At 42.6% G+C, this 22,820-nt stretch overlaps 1 protein-coding gene across 8 annotated transcripts in view; it reads left to right on the top strand.

The window, feature by feature from the left end:
- The window catches only part of ATXN3 (ataxin 3), a 46,278-nt gene that overhangs the window by 21,847 nt on the left and 1,611 nt on the right, over nucleotides 1-22,820 (top strand). For 4 of the 8 annotated variants that reach the window (XM_033191552.1, XM_033191557.1, XM_033191553.1 and 1 more), the window contains 5 exons: nucleotides 3,080-3,212; nucleotides 3,883-4,049; nucleotides 5,337-5,433; nucleotides 7,006-7,059; nucleotides 16,747-16,865. In XM_033191552.1, the coding sequence (XP_033047443.1) occupies nucleotides 3,080-3,212; nucleotides 3,883-4,049; nucleotides 5,337-5,433; nucleotides 7,006-7,059; nucleotides 16,747-16,865 (570 nt within the window). The remainder of the gene's footprint in view (nucleotides 1-3,079; nucleotides 3,213-3,882; nucleotides 4,050-5,336; nucleotides 5,434-7,005; nucleotides 7,060-16,746; nucleotides 16,866-22,820) is intronic. The other 4 variants (XM_033191554.1, XM_033191559.1, XM_033191555.1 and 1 more) reach the window with 1 other exon arrangement.

Here is a 22,820-nt window from a genome sequence, read left to right on the forward strand (position 1 = left end):
GTGCTGGGATTACAGGCATGAGCCACTGTGCCTGGCCCCTGGCTAAATTTTTTTTTATTTTTATATTTTTAGTAGAGACAGGGTTTCACCATATTGGCCAGGTTGGTCTCCAATTCCTGGCCTCAGGTGATCCACCTGCCTCGGCCTCCTGAAGTGCTGGGATTACAGGCATGAGCTACTGTGCCCAGCCATCTTTTAGTAATGGTATTTAGAGATCACAATTTGAGTGCTGGCATGCTTATTGTTACTAGGTTTGTTACGTAGTTATTGTGAATCCACATTTAGGAATATAGAGTTTTTAATTCTTTGATTTTAGATACTTGTATCTTTTTTCTTTTATAGTTAAAACCTTGGTTCCTAATGATATCCCTTCTTAAAAACCCTGTCTGCCCTTGACCTCCAGCCCACCATGCTGTGGTTTTCCTAACTTGTTGCCTGCATCTTTCAGATCCCTTTCATGGATCTTAAGTATCATCTCTAAATAAGATCTGTGTGTCAGTAATTACCAAACTTTTATCTTCAGTCTTGACATCTACCCTGAACACCTAGCTTTGACTAACTCCTAGCTTTGGCATCTCCACTTTGAAGTCCAAAAAGCATTTCAAACTGAACATGTCTATGAAAGACTTTTTTTTTCTATCCATGCTATCCATCAGGTTTTCCATTTCCATAAGGGTGACTCTTCTTGTACTCTGGTTCCTATATATTATACTGATAGAGCCACTCAGAGTGCTTCTTAACCAGTGTAATGCCTGTTATTTCCCACCCTCACTCCTTGTCTTTCAGTGGCTTCCCAGCACACTTAGAATAAAATCTGAAGTCTTAGGCTGAGCGTGGTGGCTCATGCCTGTAATCCCAGCACTTTGGGAGGATGAGGGGCAGATCACTTGAGGTCAGGAGTTTGAGACCAGCCTAGCCAACATGGTGAAACCCTGTCTCTACCAAAAAAATACAAAAATTAACCGGGCGTGGTGTTGTGCACCTATACTCCCAGCTACTCGGGAGGTTGAGATAGGAGAATCACTTGAACCCAGGAGGCAGAGGTTACAGTGAGCCAAGATCATACCACTGCACTCCAAGCTGGGTGACAGAACGAGACTCTCAAAACAAAAAAATTGAAAAGTAAAATAAATCTGAAGTCTTGAATAAAACCCAAGATCTTTACCATGACCCCTGAACAGGGCAGAGTATCCATTCTTCAGACACTCTTCATAGAATACCATGGTGAGCTGGCATATTTATTGTGTGATATAGAAACAGTTTTACTGGCAGAAAACACATTAAACCATTTGAACTCTGAATACAGTTGTCCTCATAAAAAATGTTCATTGTACTGTTTTGAGGTTTTCCATTAATAGTTCTTATAATCTTTGTCCCATTATGTGTTAATTCTAACAAAGGATATCCAATAACAAACACCAGAGTTTAAGAAAAATGTGCCAGGTGCGGTGGCTCACACATGTAATCCCAGCACTTTGGGAGACTGAGGTGGGCAGATCACCTGAGGTCAGGAGTTTGAGACCAGCCTGGCCAACATGGTGAAACCCCGTCTCTCCTAAAAATACAAACATCAACCAGGCGTGGTGGCAGGTGCCTGTAATCCCAGCTACTCAGGAGGCTGAGGCAGGAGAATCGCTTGAACCTCCTGGGAGGCAGAGGTTGCAATAAGCTGAGATTGCACCACTGCACTTCAGCCTGGGTGACAGAGTGAGACTCCATCTCAAATTAAAAAAAAAAAAAAAAAATTAATGATAGAAAAACTTAAATCAATTAGATTGCTTTAGGTATAGCCCACCCTTAGTTTTTGTGTGTAGCATCTAGCTTGGGGAAACCCTGGATTTCTGGAATCATATTTATACACAGTCACACTAGACTAATGTAATTCTTTTGGATGCAAACCACACATTTGACACCTTAAATAGCTTTTAGGTATTTGGCTTTCCAGCTCCTATTTTTAGTTACAAGGGGTGTACATGTGTGGGTCAGCGTAGGGGTAGCTTTTTCCACAGATGATTAGTTTTAGCCATGTTACTAGTTATTGCACACATTATCTGACTGTGTCCTCAAAACAGCCCTGTGAGTAAGTATATTAGTCAGGGTTCTCTAGAGGGACAGAACTAATAAGATAGATGTATAGATGAAGGGTAATGTACTAAGGAATATTGACTTATATAATCACAAGGTGAAGTCCCACAATAGGCTGTCTGCAAGCTGAGCAACCAGGAAGCCTGTCCAAGTCCCAAAACCTCAAAAGTAGGGAAGCTGACAGTGCAGCCTTCAGTCTGTGGCCAAAGGCCCAAGAGCCCCTGGCAAACCACTGGTGTGAGTTCAAGAGTCCAAAAGATGAAGAACTTGGAGTCTGATGTTTGAGGGCAGGAAGCATCCAGCATGGGAGAAAGGTGAAGGCTCAGCAAGTCTGGTCCTTTCACGCTCTTATTTCTGCCTGATTAATTCTAGCCGAGCTGGCAGCTGATTTGATGGTGCCCACCCAGATTGAGGGTGGGTCCGCCTCTCCCAGTTCACGGGCTTAAATGTGAATCTCCTTTGGCAACACCCTCACAGACACACCCAGGAACAATCATCTGTAGCCTTCAGTCCAATCAGGTTGATAATGTGAACCATCACAGGAAGGTACCAGTATCATCATGTTTAACAGTAGAAACCAAGACACATGCAGCTAGGAAGTGGAAGAACTGGGATCAGATGCAGGCAGTCTGATTCTAAATCAGTTGCTCTTACCCACTCCTTTACTCTCTCTGATACCAGTAAGTGAGTAGCCTGCTCAGTCAAGTGCTACATTAGTAGGGCCCTTGACAAACATTTACTTCGCACAGTCACTCAGTGAGACGGCTGTTCCAGTCTTCCAAGGGAGAAAGTGAGGCCCAGAGACTTGAAGTAACTTATCCTAGATGACTTTACTAGTAAGTATAAGAATCATTATTTGAACTAAAATCTTTCTGAATCCTCAGCTTGTATTTTTTTCCAGTGTACTGTGCTGCCTCTTTATCTAATAGCATTTTACATTAATTTTGAATCTCTTTACTAGCTGTTTAGGTTGATTTTTGCCTTTTTGTTTTAGGTTATTCTATATTTGTTGTTAAGGGTGACCTGCCAGATTGCGAAGCTGACCAACTTCTGCAGATGATCAGGGTCCAACAGATGCACCGACCAAAACTTATTGGAGAAGAATTAGCACAACTGAAAGAGCAAAGGTAAAAATGAGGCCTGCAGTGTGGAACATAGGATGGTATTTCATTATGAGAATTCAATTTTCATGCTTACATTGAATATGTGATCCTTGTGTTGTTGGCACCTTTATTTTGGACCTTACATTTTAGTGAAGTTTATTAGTTCGAACTTGAATCAACTCTTTGAAATACTTAAATATATTAACTAAGTTAGCAGGTATGGTGTATTCCTAGCACTTCGGGAGGCTGAGGCAGGCTGATTGCTTCAACCCAGGAGTTCGAGACCAGCCTGGGCAACATGGCAAAACCTCACCTCTACAAATAGTACAAAAATTAGCCAGACGTGGTGGTGTGTGCCTGTAGTCCCAGCTACTTGGGAGGCAGAGGAGGAAGGATCACCCAAAACTGGGGAAATCGAGACTACAGTGAGCCACAATCACACCACCGCACTCCAGCCTGGGCAAGAGAGTCAGACCCTGTCTCAAAAAAAAAAAAAAAAAAAAAGAAAAGAAACGGAAAAAAAAAACTTAGTTGGATTCAAATTACAACACACAGTCATTATATTACTAGAGCTTATTTGCCAGAAAACGTTTTAAGTTTTGGCTTACGTAAAGCCTTTACGTTACAAATGCCTTTATGTTATGTCTAAAATAGAAGATTGGTTGCAGTTATTACCAGTGCTTTTGTTCTTTAGAGTCCATAAAACAGACCTGGAACGAGTGTTAGAAGCAAATGATGGCTCAGGAATGTTAGACGAAGATGAGGAGGATTTGCAGAGGGCTCTGGCACTAAGTCGCCAAGAAATGGACATGGAAGATGAGGAAGCAGATCTCCGCAGGGCTATTCAGCTAAGTATGCAAGGTAAAGACATCCTGATGTGTGTTCTATTCATTGCTGAAGAACTGATTGCAATTATTCTTAGGTTTCCTGGAAGTTAATGTACTCTTAGAAGTGTTTTGACAATTACTGCAGAAGCAATAGCTATGTAGTGGGCTTTCCCTTTAGATTACTTATAATGGAAATAACTTTTTACAACCTATATTTTATTAGGAGTAGTTATATTTTTACTCCTGGTTATTTATTTGGTTTCAACACTGTACTAACATAGTAGTCAATTGTGGTATTAATCTTTGTGGGTTATCAGTTGACCCTTACCCAAATCAGCTCTTTCATAAATGTATGTCATTAGACACTATGGAAGGGCCTGGACAGGGAATATAAACTGATTTTATAAAAAGCCAATATTTATTGGCTATGCAACTTAAACCTTAAGCCCACTTTGGTGGGCCCAGTTTTTTAGTGATATAAACTATTAATTTCAAAAGCGAAAACATATCCCCTAGACAGTCTAGGCAAAGAAAAGTGTTAAGACATAGCTCGAAGTTGCTTAATTAAAAGTTTGAAGTGGGTTTTTTCTTTTATATTTCTCTAACTTATGTGTATTTGCTTCTACTTTCTAATGGAATTATTTATCAATTGATTTCCTTAGATATCTAGATAAAACTGAGATTCCATTAATGGGAAGATTATTTTTATCCTGAACTTTTCTTGCCTCTAGGCACGCCTCTGAGTACTCCATATGGTGAGCAATCCCATTTTTGATTAATAGAGTCCTGCTGGATTAGCAGGGACAGAAATCAGCTTTAGATTTCTTTTTTTTTTTTAATTAATCCCATTTTTGATTAATAGAGTGCAACTGGATTAGCAGGGACAGAAATCAGCTTTAGATTTCTTTTTTTTTTTGAATTAAGAGTCTCACTGTCACCCAGCCTGGAGTGTAACGATCTTGGCTCACTGCAACTTCTGCCTTCTGGGTTCAAGTGATTCTCCTGCCTCAGCCTCTTGAGTAACTGGGACTACAGACACCTACCACCATGCCTGGCTAATTTTTTGTACTTTTAGTAGAGATAGGGTTTTGCCCTGTTGGCCAGGCTGGTCTTGAACTCCTCACCTCAGGTGATCCACCTGCCTTGGCCTCCCAAAGTGCTGGGATTACATGTGTGAGCCACCGCGCCCAGCCAGAAGAGTAGAATATTCTTCAAGAAAAAACGTTTTAAAAGCTTACTCAAATGAGTATAAACAAATATATTGTTGCTTGAATTGGTAAATACAGTGATTGGTTTTTGTTCTGTTGTGTTTTGTTTTCAGGCAGTTCCAGAAATATATCTCAAGATATTCCACAGACATCAGGTACAAATCTTACTTCAGAAGAGCTTCGGAAGAGACGAGAAGCCTACTTTGAAAAGTAAAGTAGTTGGTACAAATTAAAGTAGCACGTTTAATATTTGCTTTGGCTATTTTGTCTGTTTGTAAATGGTTACTGCCTGAATCCTATGAATATTTGAATGCATATTTTAAAAATTTACACCAAATAGGACAGGCACGATGGCTTATGCCTGTGATCCTAGCACTTTGGGAAGCCAAGGTGGGCAGATTGCCTAAGGTCAGGAGTTCGAGACCAGCCCAGGCAACACAGTAAAACTCCATCTCTACTAAAAAATATAAAAAAATTAGCCAGGCATGGCAGTGTGCACCTGTAGTCCCAGCTGCTTGGGAGGCTGAGCCAGGAGAATTGCTTGAACCCAGCAGGTGGAGGTTGCAGTGAGCCGAGATCGCACCACTGCACTCCAGACTGGTTGATACAGTGAGACTGTCTCCAAAAATATATGTATGTATATATAAATAATAAAAATTTACAGCAAATAACATGAAGCAAAATGTAGTTTTAATGAAAAACTTTGCCTCAATACTGGATAAATTTTTGAAACTGAGTGAAGGAAACCTTGTACAATTTCATTTATTAAAAGAAAAATGAAATTAGGACAAGGCAAGAAGAATACCTATTGATCCTTTGGATGTGCTTCTTGCTTACCTGATTAACCCTGCAAAATTTCTCTACCAATCAGTAAGAAAAACAGCTTTTGAGGTATGGGAGCACATTCCCAAATAGACGTGGGTAGTTCATTTAGCGCTCATGGCTGCTGCAGGGGGTCCTGTAGGCCTGTTAGCATCAGGAGAATGGATGCAAACTATAAATCTGGATCAACTCCTAAAACTTTACCTTGTGCCCAGCCTTGTAAGTGCTTGCTAAATAGAAATTCTACTGTATGAAAATACATTCTTTTCAAGTAACTATCAGACTTTTGTCCCCCACTTTTTTTAAAAAAGAAAAATAAAAGGCTGGGCGCAGTGGCTTACGCCTGTAATCCCATCATTTTGGGAGGCCAAGGCGAGTTTTTGGGAGTGAGTTTTTGGGAGGCAGGAGAATCGCTTGAACTCGGGAGGTGGAGGTTGCGGTGAGCCGAGATCGCGCCATTGCTCTCCAGCCTGGGCAACAAGAGTGAAACTCCGTCTTAAAAAAGAAACCAAAACATAAATTAGCCGGATGTGGTGGTGGGTGTCTATAATCCCAGCTACTCGGGAGGCTGAGGCAGGAGAATCGCTTGAATCTGGGAGGCGGAAGTTGCAGTGAGCTGAGATTGCGCCAGTGCACTCCAGCCTGGGGACAAGAGTGAGACTTCGTCTCAAAAAAAAAAAAGAAAAAGAAAACTCCATGTTAAAAATTACAAGATAAATAATCAGACCTGCTGATCCTAGGTCAGAAAACGAAAGACTCATAGCTGAATCTGACCTGCCATTGCTGTATTTCATCCATTCTAAGATGCACATAGTTTCACATTTCAACGTCTCTGAAATTGAGAAGCATCTTACAATCATAATTGACAGTATATTAGCAGCATCTAAAAATATTGGCTCATTTTACATTTGATGGTATAATGAAGAAAATATTTACCTTTTTTTCTGTTTTGTTTTTAAGTCACAACTCAGAAGTAGATGAAGGAAAACTCTCATCAGCTGACATCCTCTTAATGTGAGATATTTCTAGTCTTTATTCAGCATATATTAATGGCTAATTATATGTTAAATTTCAAAGTAGTGCTTATTAGTGCTTTTTACTTTTTTTTTTTTTTTTTTTTTTTTTTTATTGAGACGGAGTCTCGCTCTATCGCCCAGGCTGGAGTGCAGTGGCCGGATCTCAGCTCACTGCAAGCTCTGCCTCCCGGGTTCACGCCATTCTCCTGCCTCAGCCTCCCGAGTAGCTGGGACTACAGGCACCCACCACCTTGCCCGGCTAGTTTTTTGTATTTTTTAGTAGAGACGGGGTTTCACCATGTTAGCCAGGATGGTCTCGATCTCCTGACCTCGTGATCCGCCCGTCTCGGCCTCCCAAAGTGCTGGGATTACAGGCTTGAGCCACCGCGCCCAGCCCCAAATGCTTTTTACTTGTAAGTTTCAAAATTAACTTTTTTATTATAATAAACTCCAAATTTATACAAAAGTAGAAAAACTAGCATAATGAACTCCTGTTTATCACCCAGATTCAACAAATACTAGCACACAGCCAATCCTGCCCTTTTTTTTTTTTTTTTTTTTTTTTTTTTTTTTTTTTTTTTTTTTTGAGGTGGAGCCTTGCTCTGTTGCCCAGGCTGGAGTGCAGTGGCATAATTTCTGCTCACTGCAACCTCTGCCTCCTGGGTTCAAGCAGTTCTCCCACTTCAGCCTCCCATGTAGCTGCGATTACAGGTGCACATCACCATGCCCAGCTAATTCTTATATTTTTAGTAGACACAGGGTTTCACCATGTTGCCCAGGCTGGTCTTAAACTCCTGACCTCAAGTGATCCACCTGCCTCGGCCTCCCAAAGTGCTGGGATTACAGGCATGAGCCACTGCGCCTGGCTCAGTCTCGTTTTATAATACTCCCATCTCCCATTTTTTCCACTGTCCCACCTACAAGTTTGGATTATTTTGTAACAAATCTCAATCATCATATCATTTGTTCTATAACCATTTTAATATATGTCTCTAAAATATATGAACTTTTTTTAACATAGTTAAATGCTATTGTCATAAAATAATCATGATAATTAATTGTAATGCTATATCACCAATTATCTAGTTAATGTAAAAAATAACTTAAATCTAAGGCCAGGCGCGGTGGCTCACACCTGTAATCCCAGCACTTTGGGTGGCTGAGGCGGTCGAATCACCTGAGGTCAGGAGTTCAAGACCAGCCTGACCAACATGGAGAAACCCCATCTCTACTAAAAACACAAAAAATTAGCTGGGCATGGTGGCGCATGCCTATAATCCCAGCAAGTTGGGAGGCTGAGGCAGGAGAATCAGGGAGACAGAGGTTGCGGTGAGCTGAGATCTTGCCACTGCACTCTAGCCTTGGCAAAAAGAGTGAAACTGTGTCTCAAATAAATAAATAAATAAATAATAAAAAAAATAACTTAAATCTACTTAATTAGAAAAACTAATATTCTGGAAATTTTATTTTAAGAAATATCTAAATTGACTAGGCACGATGGCTCACACCTCTAATCCCAGTACTTTGGGAGGCTGAGGCGAGCAGATCACCTGAGGTCAGGAGGGTCAGGAGTTCAAGACCAGCCTGGCCAACATGGCGAAACCCCGTTGCCACTAAAAATACAAAAATTAGTTGGGCATGATGGCGAGCCCCTGTAATCCCAGCTACTCAGGAGGCTGAAACAGGAAAATCGCTTGAACCCGGGAGGTGGAGGTTGCAGTGAGCTGAGATCACCCCACTGCACTCCAGCCTGGATGACAGAGTGAAACTCCATCTCAAAAAAACAAACAAAAAAAAGAAATATCAAAATTAAAAGAAAGCATACATGGCCAGGTGTAGTGGCTCATGTCTGTACTACCAGCACTTTTGGAGGCTGTGGCAAGCAGATCATTTGAGGCCATGAGTTCAGTGCCAGCCTGGCCAACATGGCGAAAGCCCGTCTCTCCTAAAAAGAAAAAAAATTAGTCGGGCATGGCGGCGCACACCTGTAATTGCAGCTACTTTGGAGGCTGAGGCAGCAGAATTGTTTGAACCCAGAGGTGGAGGTTACAGTGAGCCGAGATTGTGCCACTGCACTCTATCCTGGGTGACAGAGCGAGACTCTTGTCTCAAAAAAAAAGGGGCCGAAAAGAAAAGGGGCCGGGTGTGGTGGCTCACTCCTGCAATCCCAGCACTTTGGGAGGCCGAGGCAGGCAGATCACAAGGTCAGGAAATGGAGACCATCCTGGCTAACACAGTGAAACCCCGTCTCTACTAAAAAATACAAAAAAAATTAGCTGGGTGTGATGGCAGGTGCCTGTAGTCCGAGCTACTCAGGAGGCTGAGGCAGGAGAATGGCGTGAACCGAGGAGGCGGAGCTTGCATTGAGCAGAGATTGCGCTACTGTGCTCCAGCCTGGGCGACAGAGCGAGGCTCTGTCTCAAAAAAAAAAAAAAAAATACCGTCACCACCTTCAGTAACTGATGTTAGTATTTTGGCACATTCTCTTTCTGTGACTTATACACACTTACCTTGTAAGTGTTGTACTCATTTCCTATGACAGTAAATAGTCTTTGTAACAGGCTGCATGATATTTCATAAAATGAATGGATGTGGCATAATTTATATATGTGCCTTTTGAATTCTGCTATTATTATTAATATTGCAATGAACAATTCTTATATTGCCTCTATGCCTCAAATGTCTCATCATTTCTTCTTTTTTCTGAGGATATCAAATTACTGGGTTAAAGGTTATGAACATTTTTAAGGCCTTGGTACAGATTTCTAAATTGCTTTCCAGAATAATTCCCATGTGATACTTTCATCATGTTTATTTCAGACTTTTTTTTTTTTTTTTTTTGAGACGAAATCTCACTCTGTCACCCAGGCTGGCGTGTAGTGGCACAATCTCGGCTCACTGCAACCCCTGCCTCCTGAGTTTAAGCGATTCTTCTCCCTCAGCCTCCCAAGTAGCTGGGATCACAGACAAGTGCCACCATGCCCAGCTAATTTTCGTGTTTTTTGTAGAGATGGGGTTTCACCACGTTACCCAGGCTGGTTTCGAACTCCTGAGCTTAGGCAATCCACCCACCTCGGCCTCCCAAAGTTCTGGGATTACAGGCGTGTGCCACCGCGCCCGGCCATCAGACTTTTTTATGCCATTTTTTGCCATAAAATGGTCTAAAGACATACATCATAGAGAAACTATAATACAAAATTTATAGGTATATCTAAGAAAAGGAAAGTATATTTAAAGCATAAAAGTAAACCCCTCTTTTACTTAAAATTTTTTAAAAATTGGATTAAAAATATGGAACTTCCGGGCCGGGCGCGGTGGCTCAAGCCTGTAATCCCAGCACTTTGGGAGGCCGAGACGGGCGGATCACAAGGTCAGGAGAGCGAAACCATCCTGGCTCACACAGTGAAACCCCATCTCTACTAAAAAATACAAAAAAATAGCCGGGTGCCGGGCGCCTGTAGTCCCAGCTACTCCTGAGGCTGAGGCAGGAGAATGGCATGAACCCAGGAGGCGGAGCTTGCAGTGAGCTGAGATCGCGCCGCTGCACTCCAGCAGAGCGAGACTCCGTCTCAAAAAAAAAAAAAAAAAAATGGAACTTCCAACAAATTGAACTTTTTTTTTTTTCTTTTTTGAGACAGGGTCTCGCTTTTGTCACCCAGACTGGAGTGCAGTGGCACGATCTTGGCTCACTGCAACCTCCACCTCCCTGGTTCAAGCAATTCCCCTGCCTCAGCCTCCCAAGTAGCTGGGATTACAGGCGCATGTCACCACGCCCGGCTAATTTTTTTTTATTTTTAGTAGAGACAGGGTTTCACCATGTTGGCCAGACTGGTCTCAAACTCCTGACCTCAGGCAATCAGCCTGCCTGGGCCTCCCAGCGTGCTGGGATTACAGGCGTGAGCCACTGCACCCGGCCTGAACATTTTATAGTAGTAAAGATAATTCAGTAATGCCCAATAATGACTAAGTAAGTTATAACAAGAACAATGTCAGCAATAACTAGTGCTTTTTAGTAAACAGGGTCAGGCAACCTTGTACCCTTTAAAAATGTTCAAATCTCGATATACCTCCTTCCTAATTGGAGCAGGATTGATTGAGGAGGAAAGTGTGCAGCGATGGTTACCAGCTTCAGCCTCTTGGCTTGACTTTGCAAATACTGTTGAGAATTTGGAAAGAGCTTGAGAATATCTTACATAGTCACATGTTGCTGAGAAGAGTTAAGAACTAACTTCTTGATGTTCATTTTTAACAATGGTTTGCATTCAAAACCTTATAGAGCTCATTAGTAGGAGAGCTGAGAAGCTAATATTTGCTTTTCACTAAAATTCCTGATTACTTAGCCTAGGTAGTTCCTTGTCTCTCTAGGTTCTGTCTTTGGGAGCTTGGCTCTAAGGTTATCAAGCTAACTCTTTCTTACCTCTTACCCTTCCCAAATTGACCCTGGTTCTGATTTGTTACTCGTATTATTTTCTAGTTTTTCTTTTCCCTCTTTGAGTATTTGAAGCGTCATACTGAATATAGTAATCATAGTATTCATGCATAAAGAAAATCATAAAGTAATTGCATAAACACATAAAGTAATTATAGTTTTCATGCATTAAAAAAACTAGTTTAGGCCGGGCGCTGTGGCTCACACTTGTAATCCCGGCACTTTCGGAGGCCAAGACAGGCGAATCATCTGAGGTCAGGAGTTCGAGACCAGCCTGGCCAACATGGCAAAACCTCTTCTCTACTAAAAATACAAAAAATTAGCCAAGTGTGGTGGTGGGCACTGTAATCCCAGCTATTCGGCAGGCTGAGGCAGGAGAATCACTCGAACCTGGGAGGCAGAGGTTGCAGTGAGCCGAGGTAGTGCCGTTGCACTACAGCCTAAGCGACAAGAGCGAGACTCTGTCTCAAAAACAGCAACAACAACAACAACAAAAACTAGTTTCTCTCTAGTGCAAAAAATACTGTTAAGCCGGGAGTAGTGGCTCACGCCTGTAATCCCAGCACTTTGGGAAGGCGAGGCGGGCAGATCACAAGGTCAGGAGATCGAGACCATCCTGGCTAACACAGTGAAACTCCGTCTCTAGTAAAAATACAAAAAATTAGCCGGGCGTGGTGGCGGGCGCCTGTAGTCCCAGCTACTTGGGAGGCTGAAGCAGGAGAATGGCGTGAACCCAGGAGGCAGAGCTTACAGTGAGCCGAGATTACGCCACTGCACTCCAGCCTGGGCTACAGAGCGAGACTCCATCTCAAAATATATATATATATACACATACTGTTAAAAAGTCTCCCTATTACAGATTCATAATTTATGAGTCATTAAATAATATTTTTAAGCCATGACATTTTTTCCAACAGTAGTCTCTAAATCTGTTTTACCACTGTAAAACCCCAAGTAAAACTACTACATCAGCTGTGTCACTGTAAAACCTTCCTTAACTCACATAAGTATGAAATTAAGCAATGTGTGTGAAACTATTTTATAAACTGTAAAGGATTCCATACATGCATGTTGGCAATTATTAATGTCTTCTCTAGGTGTGGCTTTGAAACACATGCAGATTATTTCTGCTACAAAAAACATAGTTACAAATGTTTTGTAACAAGGGGAGACACAAATATCTTCATGGACATGGATTGCTATGAGTTTTTGATTGACTAATACTTGAGCCACCACTTCAGTGATATGGTATAATTTATCAAACAGTGTTGAGAAACAGAAACTACTGGGGATGTTTTAAGGAGAAAAAGTACTTAATATAGAAATTAGGATTTTACATAATCTGAAGAAAAGATGAAGGTGCAGATCTTAGCCAGGCCTCCAGAGTACCACAAACCAACTTGCAGGAAGAGCTGTAACCACTGCCCCAATTGGGACAATGGCTAATGAGGATATTAAATTTAAGAACACACTGCTATAGCAAAGATCCTGGGCTTAGAAAGCTGCCACTACAATTGCCTAGACATGGGAACATGAAGTCTGGCCCCCACTGCAAAAGCAGTGAAGCAGAAGTTTGGGACTGACATCTCCATGACTTTGCTTGCCACCAGAGAACAACTAAAGGAGGAGGGAGACGGCTGGCCTTATTTCTGCCTATTTATTTTATTTTATTTTTTGAGACAGACTCTTGTCTGTCGCCCAGGCTGGAGTGCAGTAGTGTGATCTTGGCTCACTGCAACCTCCACCTCCCAGCTTCAAACAATTCTCCTGCCTCAGCCTTCTGAGTAGCTGGGATTATAAGCACCCGCCACTGCACCCAGCCAATTTTCTTATTTTTAGTAGAGGTGGGGTTTTGCCATGTTGACCAGGCTGGTCTCGAACTCCTGACTTCAGGTGATTCACCCGCCTTAGCTTCCCAAAGTGTTAGGATTACAGGCGTGAGCCACCATGCCTGGCCCATTTCTGCCTTTTTTTTTTTTTTTTTTTTTTTTTTGAGATGGAGTCTTACTCTGTTGCCCAGACTGGAGTGCAATGGTGGCATCTTGGCTCATTGCAACCTCTGCCTCCCAGTTTCAAGCAACTCTCCTGCATCAGCCTCCTGAGTAGCTGGGACTACAGCTGTGCAGCACCATGCCTGGCTAACTTTTGTTTTTGTTTTGTTTTGTTTTTTTGAGACAGAGTCTTGCTCTGTCACCCAGGCTGCAGTGTAGTGGTATGATCTGGGCTTACTACAACCTCCGCCTCCCGGGTTCAAGCAATTCTCCTGCCTCAGCCTCCTAAGTAGCTGGGACTACAGGCACGCACCAACACGCCCAGCTAATTTTTTTGTATTTTTAATAGAGATGGGGTTTCACCATGTTGGCCAGGCTGGTCTTGAACTCCTTACCTCGTGATCTGCCTGCCTTGGCCTTCCAAAGTGCTGGGATTACTGGCATGAGCCACCGTGCCCGGACAATTTTTGTGTTTTTAGTAGAGACAGTTTCGCCATGTTGGCCAGGCTGGTCTTGAACTCCTGACCTCGGGTGATGCACCTGCCTTGGCCTCCCGAAGTGCTAGGATTACAGGCGCAAGCCACCGTGCTCAACCCATTTCAGCCTTTTAAAGCTCATGTGAGCACTTAATTTGTAACCAGAATCCTACTTGTAAAATAATCTAAGACATGGAGCTTTTAGCTTTGTAGCCTCTGTAATATTGATGGCACAGTGGGAGTGGATGCTGAGTGCCACTTAAACATGTTCCATCTCAGTGTCTTCACAGCTGTAAGGTGTCAACATTGTTTCAAGGTGGGCAATTGATTTACTTCTCACTTTTCGTAAACTAAAAGTAGAATAAAGGCTATTCCTCTAAAATTGCTGTCTTACCTGTCACTCCCTTGCATTCTCACATACCTTCTTGAGTGGAGGGGAAGAGGGCATGGAGTGATAGCTGATGTGCCAGGAATTCTCCATACTCAGTCCGTCTTTCTTGTGCCATGTCGCAGCATCAGGATTTGCTAATGAGAGGATACTGTCCTTATGTGCATCGTTAGCCATGCACACTAAAGTCTTAACACCTACACACAGATCACTATTTGGGCTTAGAGACCAACAGGGAAAAATTGCAGTTCTCATTGGTTGAACTTTATTTATTGTTCACAGTTTTAAAACACAAAATTGAGAGGAACTCTAGAAAAAAGGTGTCATTCTATTAATAATTGTTGCCAGTAGTTTAAAAATTCTGGTTCCTTTTCAAATTCCTATATACCACCCCCCCTTTTTTTTAATACCTTGATCTTAGCTAAAAGACCGAGAAGCAATCTTTCTTTTTTTTTTCTTAAACCTATGGCTTCTCACTGAGATTGTCAGCTGTTGGTAAGTTTTGGTTTTTGGTTTTCTGTGTTTGTATTTACATATATGAAATATAGATTGAGTATCCCTTATCCACAATGCTTGAGACTAGAAGTGTTTTAGATTTGGGGTTTTATAGGATTTGTGAATATTTGTACTATACTTGCCAGTTAAGCATTCCAAATCCAAAATCTCAAATCTGAAGTGCTGCACTGAGCACCTCCTTTGAGTATCATGTTGATGCTCAAAAAGTTTCTGATTTTGGAGCATTTCGATTTCGGATTTTCGGATTTGGGATGCTTGATCTGTAATTTCAGATTTACATAAAAGCAGAAATAGTACACAGAGCGCCTATATCCTTCACCCAGATTCCCCAATTGTTGGCCTTTCTGAACCATTTGGGAGTAATACGCAGGTATCATTTTCCATTATGTCTCAGTTGTTCAGTATGTATTTTCTAAGTACAAGAATATATTCCTACATATTTACCTCATAACTATCATGTTTAAATATTTTTAAAATGGGGATTTGAATTACATTGTTTTTCCTTTTGAAAAAAATTACAGAGGAGCTGAATGCAATCAATATTACTTAAAATCTGATAATGTGTGTTAAACAGTAGTTTTCATTTATCAAGTATTCAGTGAACGCTTACTGTATTGTAACAGCACGGTTATCAGCACTGTTGAAATAGATGAACAAGTTAACATTTGCACTCTCATTAGCTTACAAGCCATAAAGAGGGAAATAAAGAGAACACCAGATGGTAAGTTTATGCTGAGAATTAAAACGAAGTGATGAAATAATGGGAATGTCAGATGGCTACTTTTGGTGGGATGGTCAGGAAAGGCATCTCTGGGGAGATTGTTAAGCTCAGACCTGAATCAAAAGAATGAGCCAGCCATGGAAACATTGTGTTAACTCACATGGTAGTTTGAGATGCTTTATCTGATCAAAGGTACTTATTTTCAGTGACTTTCAACAATATTAGGGTCTATAAACCAACACTCATTTGCATAAGAATAGCTACAGTGAATCTTTTTGTATGATAGGTTTGTTTGTTTGTTTGTTTTTTGAGACTGAGTCTTGCTCTGTCACCCAGATGGGAGTGCAGTGGCGCGATCTTGGCTCACTGCAATCTCTACCTTCCACTTCAAGTGATTCTCCTGCCTCAGCCTCCCAAAGTAGCTGGGATTACAGGTGCCTGCCACCACACCTGGCTAATTTTTGTATTTTTAGTAGAGATGGGGTTTCACTGCGTTGGCCAGGCTGGTGTCAAACTCCTGACCTCAAGCCATCCACCTGCCTCGGCCTCCCAAAATGCTGGGATTACAGGTGTGAGCCACCATGCCCGGCCATGATAGGTTGTGTTGTGATGAAAATACCTACCTCTTAATTTGTCTGATAAATTTAAATGTTATGTCTAGGTTTCCTAGGATCTGCACTTCTATATTTTAAAGTAATCTTGGCTGGGCGCGGTGGCTCAAGCCTGTAATCCCAGCACTTTGGGAGGCCGAGACGGGCGGATCACGAGGTCAAGAGATCCAGACCATCCTGGCTAACACGGTGAAACCCCGTCTCTACTAAAAAAATACAAAAAACTAGCCGGGTGAGGTGGCGGGCGCCTGTAGTCCCAGCTACTCGGGAGGCTGAGGCAGGAGAATGGCATAAACCCGGGAGGCGGAGCTTGCAGTGAGCTGAGATCCGGCCACTGCACTCCAGCCCCCGGCGACAGAGCGAGACTCCATCTCAAAAAATATAAATAAATAAAGTAATCTGTATCAGACTAACTGCTCTTGCATTCTTTTAATGCCAATGACTACTTTGATTTGTGGAACAGTGTATTTTCCACATGAATAGTTTTTCTCATGGTGTATTTATTCTTTTAAGTTTTGTTTTTTAAATATACATTCACTTTTGAATGTTTCAGACAGCAGCAAAAGCAGCAACAGCAGAAGCAGCAGCAGCAGCAGGGGGATCTAGCAGGACAGAGTTCACATCCATGTGAAAGGCCAACCACCAGTTCAGGAGCACTTGGGAGTGATCTAGGTAAGGCCTGCTCACCATTCATCATGTTTGCTACCTTTACACTTTTATCTGACATATGGGCTCCATCTGATTTTTGCTTTACATTATTCTTTATCCCCTCTTTAATCATATTAAGACTCTTAAGTAAATTTGTAATCTGCTAAATTTCCCTGGATTAAGGAGCAGTTACCAAAAAAAAAAACCAAGCTAGATGTGGTGGCTCACACCTGTAACTCCAGCACTTTGGGAAACCAAGGCAGGAGAGGATTGCTAGAACATTTAATGACTACTTTAACATAATAATTTAAACTTCACAGTAATTTGTACAGTCTCCAAAAATTCCTTAGAAATCATGATTTTTTTTTTTTTTTTTTTTTTTTTGAGATGGAGTCTTGCTCTGTCACCCAGGCTGGAGTGCAGTGGCACGATCTCGGCTCACTGCAAGCTCCACTTCCGGGGTTCACACCATTCTCCTGCCTCAGCCTCCCAAGTAGCTGGGACTACAGGTGCCCGCCACCTCACCTGGCTAATTTTTTGTATTTTTAGTACAGACAGGGTTTCACTGTGTTAGCCAGGATGGTCTCAATCTCCTGACCTCATGATCGTGGCCTCCCAAAGTGCTGGGATTACAGGTGTGAGCCACCGTGCCCGGCCAGAAATCATGAATATTAGTAGGTGAAAAATAAATACATTTTACCACCTGGAAAATGAAAAATACTTGAGTATAATCTAAATAACAATGGGAAGTGCAGAGTTACTTTCCATGTCTCGGTTTAAATATGTCTTAAACTTTGGCCAATTAGTAGTAGAAGTTGAGAGAAAAAGTAACTGTATCTGACAAAGAAATTATAAGCAGAATATATAAAGAACTATTAAAACTGAACAATAAGAAAACAACTCAATAAAAAGGTGAAGAATTTGAAAAGGTACTTCACCAAATAAGACATAGGGATGACAAGGCCATGAAGAGAGTCTCAGGGTCACTAGTCACAGGGAGACGCACAATAAAACCACAATGAGATACCACGGCACCCCTGTAGGTGTGGCTTAATGAGGAAATAAAACTGACAAGTGTTAGCAAGGATCCAGGCAGCTGAGACTCATATACTGTTAATGGGAATGTAAAAGTGTACAGCTTTGGGAAACAGTTTGACATTTTTTTTTGATAAATGTATACTTAGCCATATGTTCCAGCCATCCCAATCATGTATATATAACCAAGAGAAAAGAAAACTTAGGTTCACATAAAAACTTATATCAAATGCTTATAGCTGGCCAGGCATGGTGGCCCATGCCTATTATCCCAGTACTTTGGGAGGCCGAAGTTGGTGGATCACCTGAGGTGAAGAGTTCAAGACCAGCCTGGCCAACATGGCAAAATCCCGTCTCTACTTCAAATACAAAAATTAGCCAGGCATGATGGCGGGCACCTGTAGTCCCAGCTATTCAGGAGGCTGAGGCAGGAGAATCACATGAACCCGGGAGGCGGAGGTTGCAGTGAGCCGAGATCGTGCCACTATACTCCAGCCTGGGTGACAGAGCAAGACTGTCTCAAAAAAAAGGGCTGGACACAGTGACTTAACGCCTGTTATCCCGGCAGTTTGGGAGGCCGAGGCCGGTGGATCACCTGAGGTCAGGAGTTCAAGACCAGCCTGGCCAACATGGTGAAACCCCATATCTGCTAAAAATACAAAAAATTGCTGGGTGTGATAGCGGGCACATGTAATCCCAGAAGGCTGAGGCAGGAGAATCGCTTGAACCCGGGAGGCGGAGGTTGCAGTGAGCTGAGATCGTACCACTGCACTCCAGCCTGGGCGACAAGACCGAAACTCCATCTCAAAAAAAACAAAAAAAGATTATAGCATCTTTATTCATAATTGCCCAAAATTATAAATTGCCTAAATGTAGACCTTCATTTAGTTAATGAATACACAAACTGTGGTATATCCAAACAATTGAATAATAAAAGGGATGAACTGGTACTTTTTTCTATTCCTCCTCTTAAGTACAGCCAAAACACCTCAACATTTGTATAAAACATAAGCTGGGCCAGGCGCGGTGGCTCACACATGTAATCCCAGCACTTTGGGAGGCTGAGGTGGGCAGATCACATGAGGTCGGGAGTTCAAGACCAGACTGACCAATGTGCAGAAACCCTGTCTCTACTAAAAATGCAAAATTAGCTGGGCATGGTGGCGCATGCCTATAATCCCAGCTACTTGGGAGGCTGAGGCAGGAGAATTGCTCCATCCCGGGAAGCAGAGGTCATGGTGAGCTGAGATCACACCATTGCACTCTAGCCTGGGCAACAAGAGCAAAACTGCGTCTCAAAAAGAAAAAAAAACAAGCTAAATCTCAAAGGCAGAGAGAAGACAGACTGGCTGGGAACCTGGGAACCGGAGGAGCAGCGTGGTGGGGAGTGGCTTGGATTTTCTTTTTGCCTCATTTATCCTGGGCTTGGTGCTGGAGAAGCTGTGGGCTCAGACCAAGAGAAAACCCCATAAAAAGCCTGCTCTCTCTAGCCAAAAGAGGGAGCCTAGCAAGACAAAAACTTTTAGATAATAAGCACTTGACTACAGTCAAACACCACAGAATAAACTGGCCCCAGACCCTGTCAGCAAAGGCCGAGTGGGAGTCAAGATATGTACCCCAACCTGGAAGTCATAAGGTACACTTCTCCCCTTTCCCAGCCAACATGGTGTCAGAGAAGGCTGCCTGGGGAGCTGGGGTTTTCCTTCCCTCCAGGAGGTGATAAGACTCCTTTCCCACGGTGTCAGCAGTCACGGGGAGCCTGAACGTCCACCTAATAATACATAGGCATCTCTCTGGCTCCTATGGGGGTAATGTCAGAGAAGACGCCTAGTAGAGAATCCAGACTGTTGCTGGCATCCAGCAGTAACAAGGACACCTCCACAATGTCTGTGGAGGCCACGTGGGGATCAGTAACAAGGCATTCCTCTCCCTCCCAGTCAGAGAGCTGTCAGTGGAGGACTAGGGGACTAGAACTCCCATGTGCATTCAGCAGTAATCCCCATGACCACCACTCCGTGTTATCACAGGCCTTGAAGAAGCCTGAACTTTCACTCCCCTCTGGTTGTAGTGAGGTGGCACTCCCTTTTTCCTGCTGCCAGTGCTGTGTCAGAGGAGGCTTGCCAAATTGGAAGATGTAAATAAGATTCACATTCTCATAACGTAATACCCCAAATTTTCAAGATTCAATTGAAAATCACTAAGCCGGGCACAGTGGCTCACACCTGTAATCCCAGCACTTTGGGAGGCTGAGGTGGGCCGAACACTTAAGGTCAGGAGTTCAAGACCAGATTGGCCAACATGGTGAAACCCCATCTCTACTAAAAATACAAAAATTAGCCAGGCGTGGTGGTGCACGCCTGTAATCTCAGCTACTGGGGAGGCTGAGGCAGGAGAATCACTGAAACCTGGGAGACAGAGGCTGCAGTGAGCCAAGATTGCGCCACTGCACTCCAGCCTGGGCAACAGAGCAAGACTCCATCTAAATTTATATCATGGAGTCCCAGAAGGAGAGGAGAAAGAGGGTGGGGCTGAAAAAATATTGGAGGAAGAAGTCATGGCTGAAAAATTCCCAAATTTGGCAAAAGTCAGAAACCCATGGATTGAAAAAGCTGAATGAAGTTCAAATATGATAAACTCAAAGAAATTCACTGAGACATATCATAGTCAGATTTCTGAACACTGCAGACAAAAAATGAAGATGTTGAAATTAGCAAGAAACGACCTTACCTACGGCAATTTGAATGACAGCAGATTTCCCATCAGAGATCATAAAGGCTAGAAGGAAGGGGTACATACAACATTTTTTCTAGTGCTGAAAGAAAAAAACTCTAGGCTGGGCACGGTGGTTCACACCTGTAATCCCAGCATTTTTGGAGGCTGAAGTGAGAGGATCACCTGAAGTCAGGAGTTCGAGACCAGTCTGGCCAACATGGGGAAACCCTGTCTCTACTAAAAATACAAAATTTAGCTGGGTGTGGTGGCACACGCCTGTAATCCTAGCTACTTGGGAGGCTGAGGCAGGGGAATCGCTTGAACCTGGGAGGTGAAGGTTGCAGTGAGCCAGGGTTGGGCCACTGCACTCCAGCCTGGGCAGTTGAGTGAGACTCCGTCTCAAAAAAAAAAAAAAAAAAAATGAGCTGGGCTTGTTGGTGGGCACCTGTAGTCCCAGCTACTCAGGAGGCTGAGGCAAGAGAATTGCTTGAACTCGGGAAGTGGAGGTTGCTGTGAGCCAAGCTTGTGCCACTGTACTCCAGCCTGAGTGACAGAGCGAGACCTCATCTAAAAAAAAAAAAACAAGAAAACAACTCTAAACCGAGAGTTACACATCCAGAGAAATATCCTTCAGGAGTCAAGGGAAAATTAATTTTTCTTCAGCAGACCTACCCTAAAAGAATGGCTAAAGGAATTTCTCTAAACTGAAAAGAAATGATAAAAGAAGTAATTTTGGAACACCAGGAAGAAAGAACAATAAAAATAGTAAATATGGGTAAACACAATAGACTTTACCCTGCTTTTGAATTTTCTAAATTGTTTGATGGTTGAAGCAAGAATTATAGCACTGATTTGGTTTTCAGTATATATATTGGAAATATTTAAGGCAATTATGTTACAAATGAAGGAGGGTCAAAGAATATAAAGGGAGGTAACCTTTCTGTATTTCTTTTGAATTGATGCAGGCACTTTGGAAAGTAATTTCACTATTTGTTTAAAAACTTAACATACCCTGACCATATGACATAACATCTATACTCCTGGGCATTTGTCCCAGAAAAACAGAAATAAATTTTTTTTTTTATTATTATTTTTTTCAGTGTTACACTCCGTAAATGCTGTAATTAGCACTTAGAGAGGCCAAGGCAGGCAGATTGCTTGAGCCCAGGAGTTCAAGACCAGCCTGGGCAATGCTGCACAGTCAAAAAAGAAAAACAGACATTTAGAAAACTATTTTAAATGTCTTTAATTGCTGAATGCCTCTTTGGCTAATATTTGTTAGATCATTCTTCTTCCTCCTCCTCCTCTTCTTCTTCTTCCTCTTCCTTTCTTCCTCTTCTCCTCTTCCTCTTCTTCCTCTTCCTCCTCCTCTTCTTCCTCCTCTTCCTCTTCTTCTTCTTCCTCTTCTTCCTCTTCCTTTCTTCCTCTTCTTCCTCTTCCTCCTCCTCTTCTTCCTCCTCTTCCTCCTCTTCTCCTTCCTCTTTTTCCTCTTCCTCTTCCTCTTCTTCCTCCTCTTCCTCTTCTTCCTCCTCTTCTTCTTCCTCTTCTTCTTCCTCTTCCTCTTCTTCTTCCTCTTCCTCTTCCTCTCCTCCTCCTCCTCCTCCTCCTCCTCCCTCAGCCTCCCAAGTAGAGATGGGGTTTCACCATCTTGGTCAAGCTGGTCTCAAACTCCTGACCTCGTGATCCACCCGCCTCAGTTTCCCAGAGTCCTGGGATCACACCCAGCCTGGAAGATCATTATTTAGACCTACAACTGATGCATTGTTCCACTGACACAATTGCCCAGGCTGGTCTTGAACTCCTGGGCTCAAGCAGTCTGCCTGCCTTGGCCTCCCTAAGTGCTAGTATTACAGGCTTGAGCCACTGTGCCCAGCCAAAAATAGAAATTTATATTCTCAAAAAAACATGTACATGAATGTTTATAGCAGCTTTACTTGTCATAATCAAAAACTGGAAATGACCAAAATGTCCTACAGTGAAACAAACTGTAGTACATCCATAGCATGTAATACTCTACTGTCAGGATTACAAAGAAACCAACTGTTGGCACAGGCAGCACCGTGGCTGGATCTCGGGGGCATTATGCTGAGTGCAAAAAAGCCTCAAAGGGTCTTATACTGTATGATTCCATTTGTTCAACGTTCTAAAAATGACAGCTGTATAGAGATAGAGAACATATTAGTGGTTGTCGCTAGTTAGAGGAAATGGGTAAAACAGAAGTGGGTGTGAATA

This window comes from Trachypithecus francoisi, unplaced genomic scaffold (assembly GCF_009764315.1).
Source record: "Trachypithecus francoisi isolate TF-2019V2 unplaced genomic scaffold, Tfra_2.0 Lachesis_group3, whole genome shotgun sequence".
Classification (NCBI taxonomy): domain Eukaryota; kingdom Metazoa; phylum Chordata; class Mammalia; order Primates; family Cercopithecidae; genus Trachypithecus; species Trachypithecus francoisi.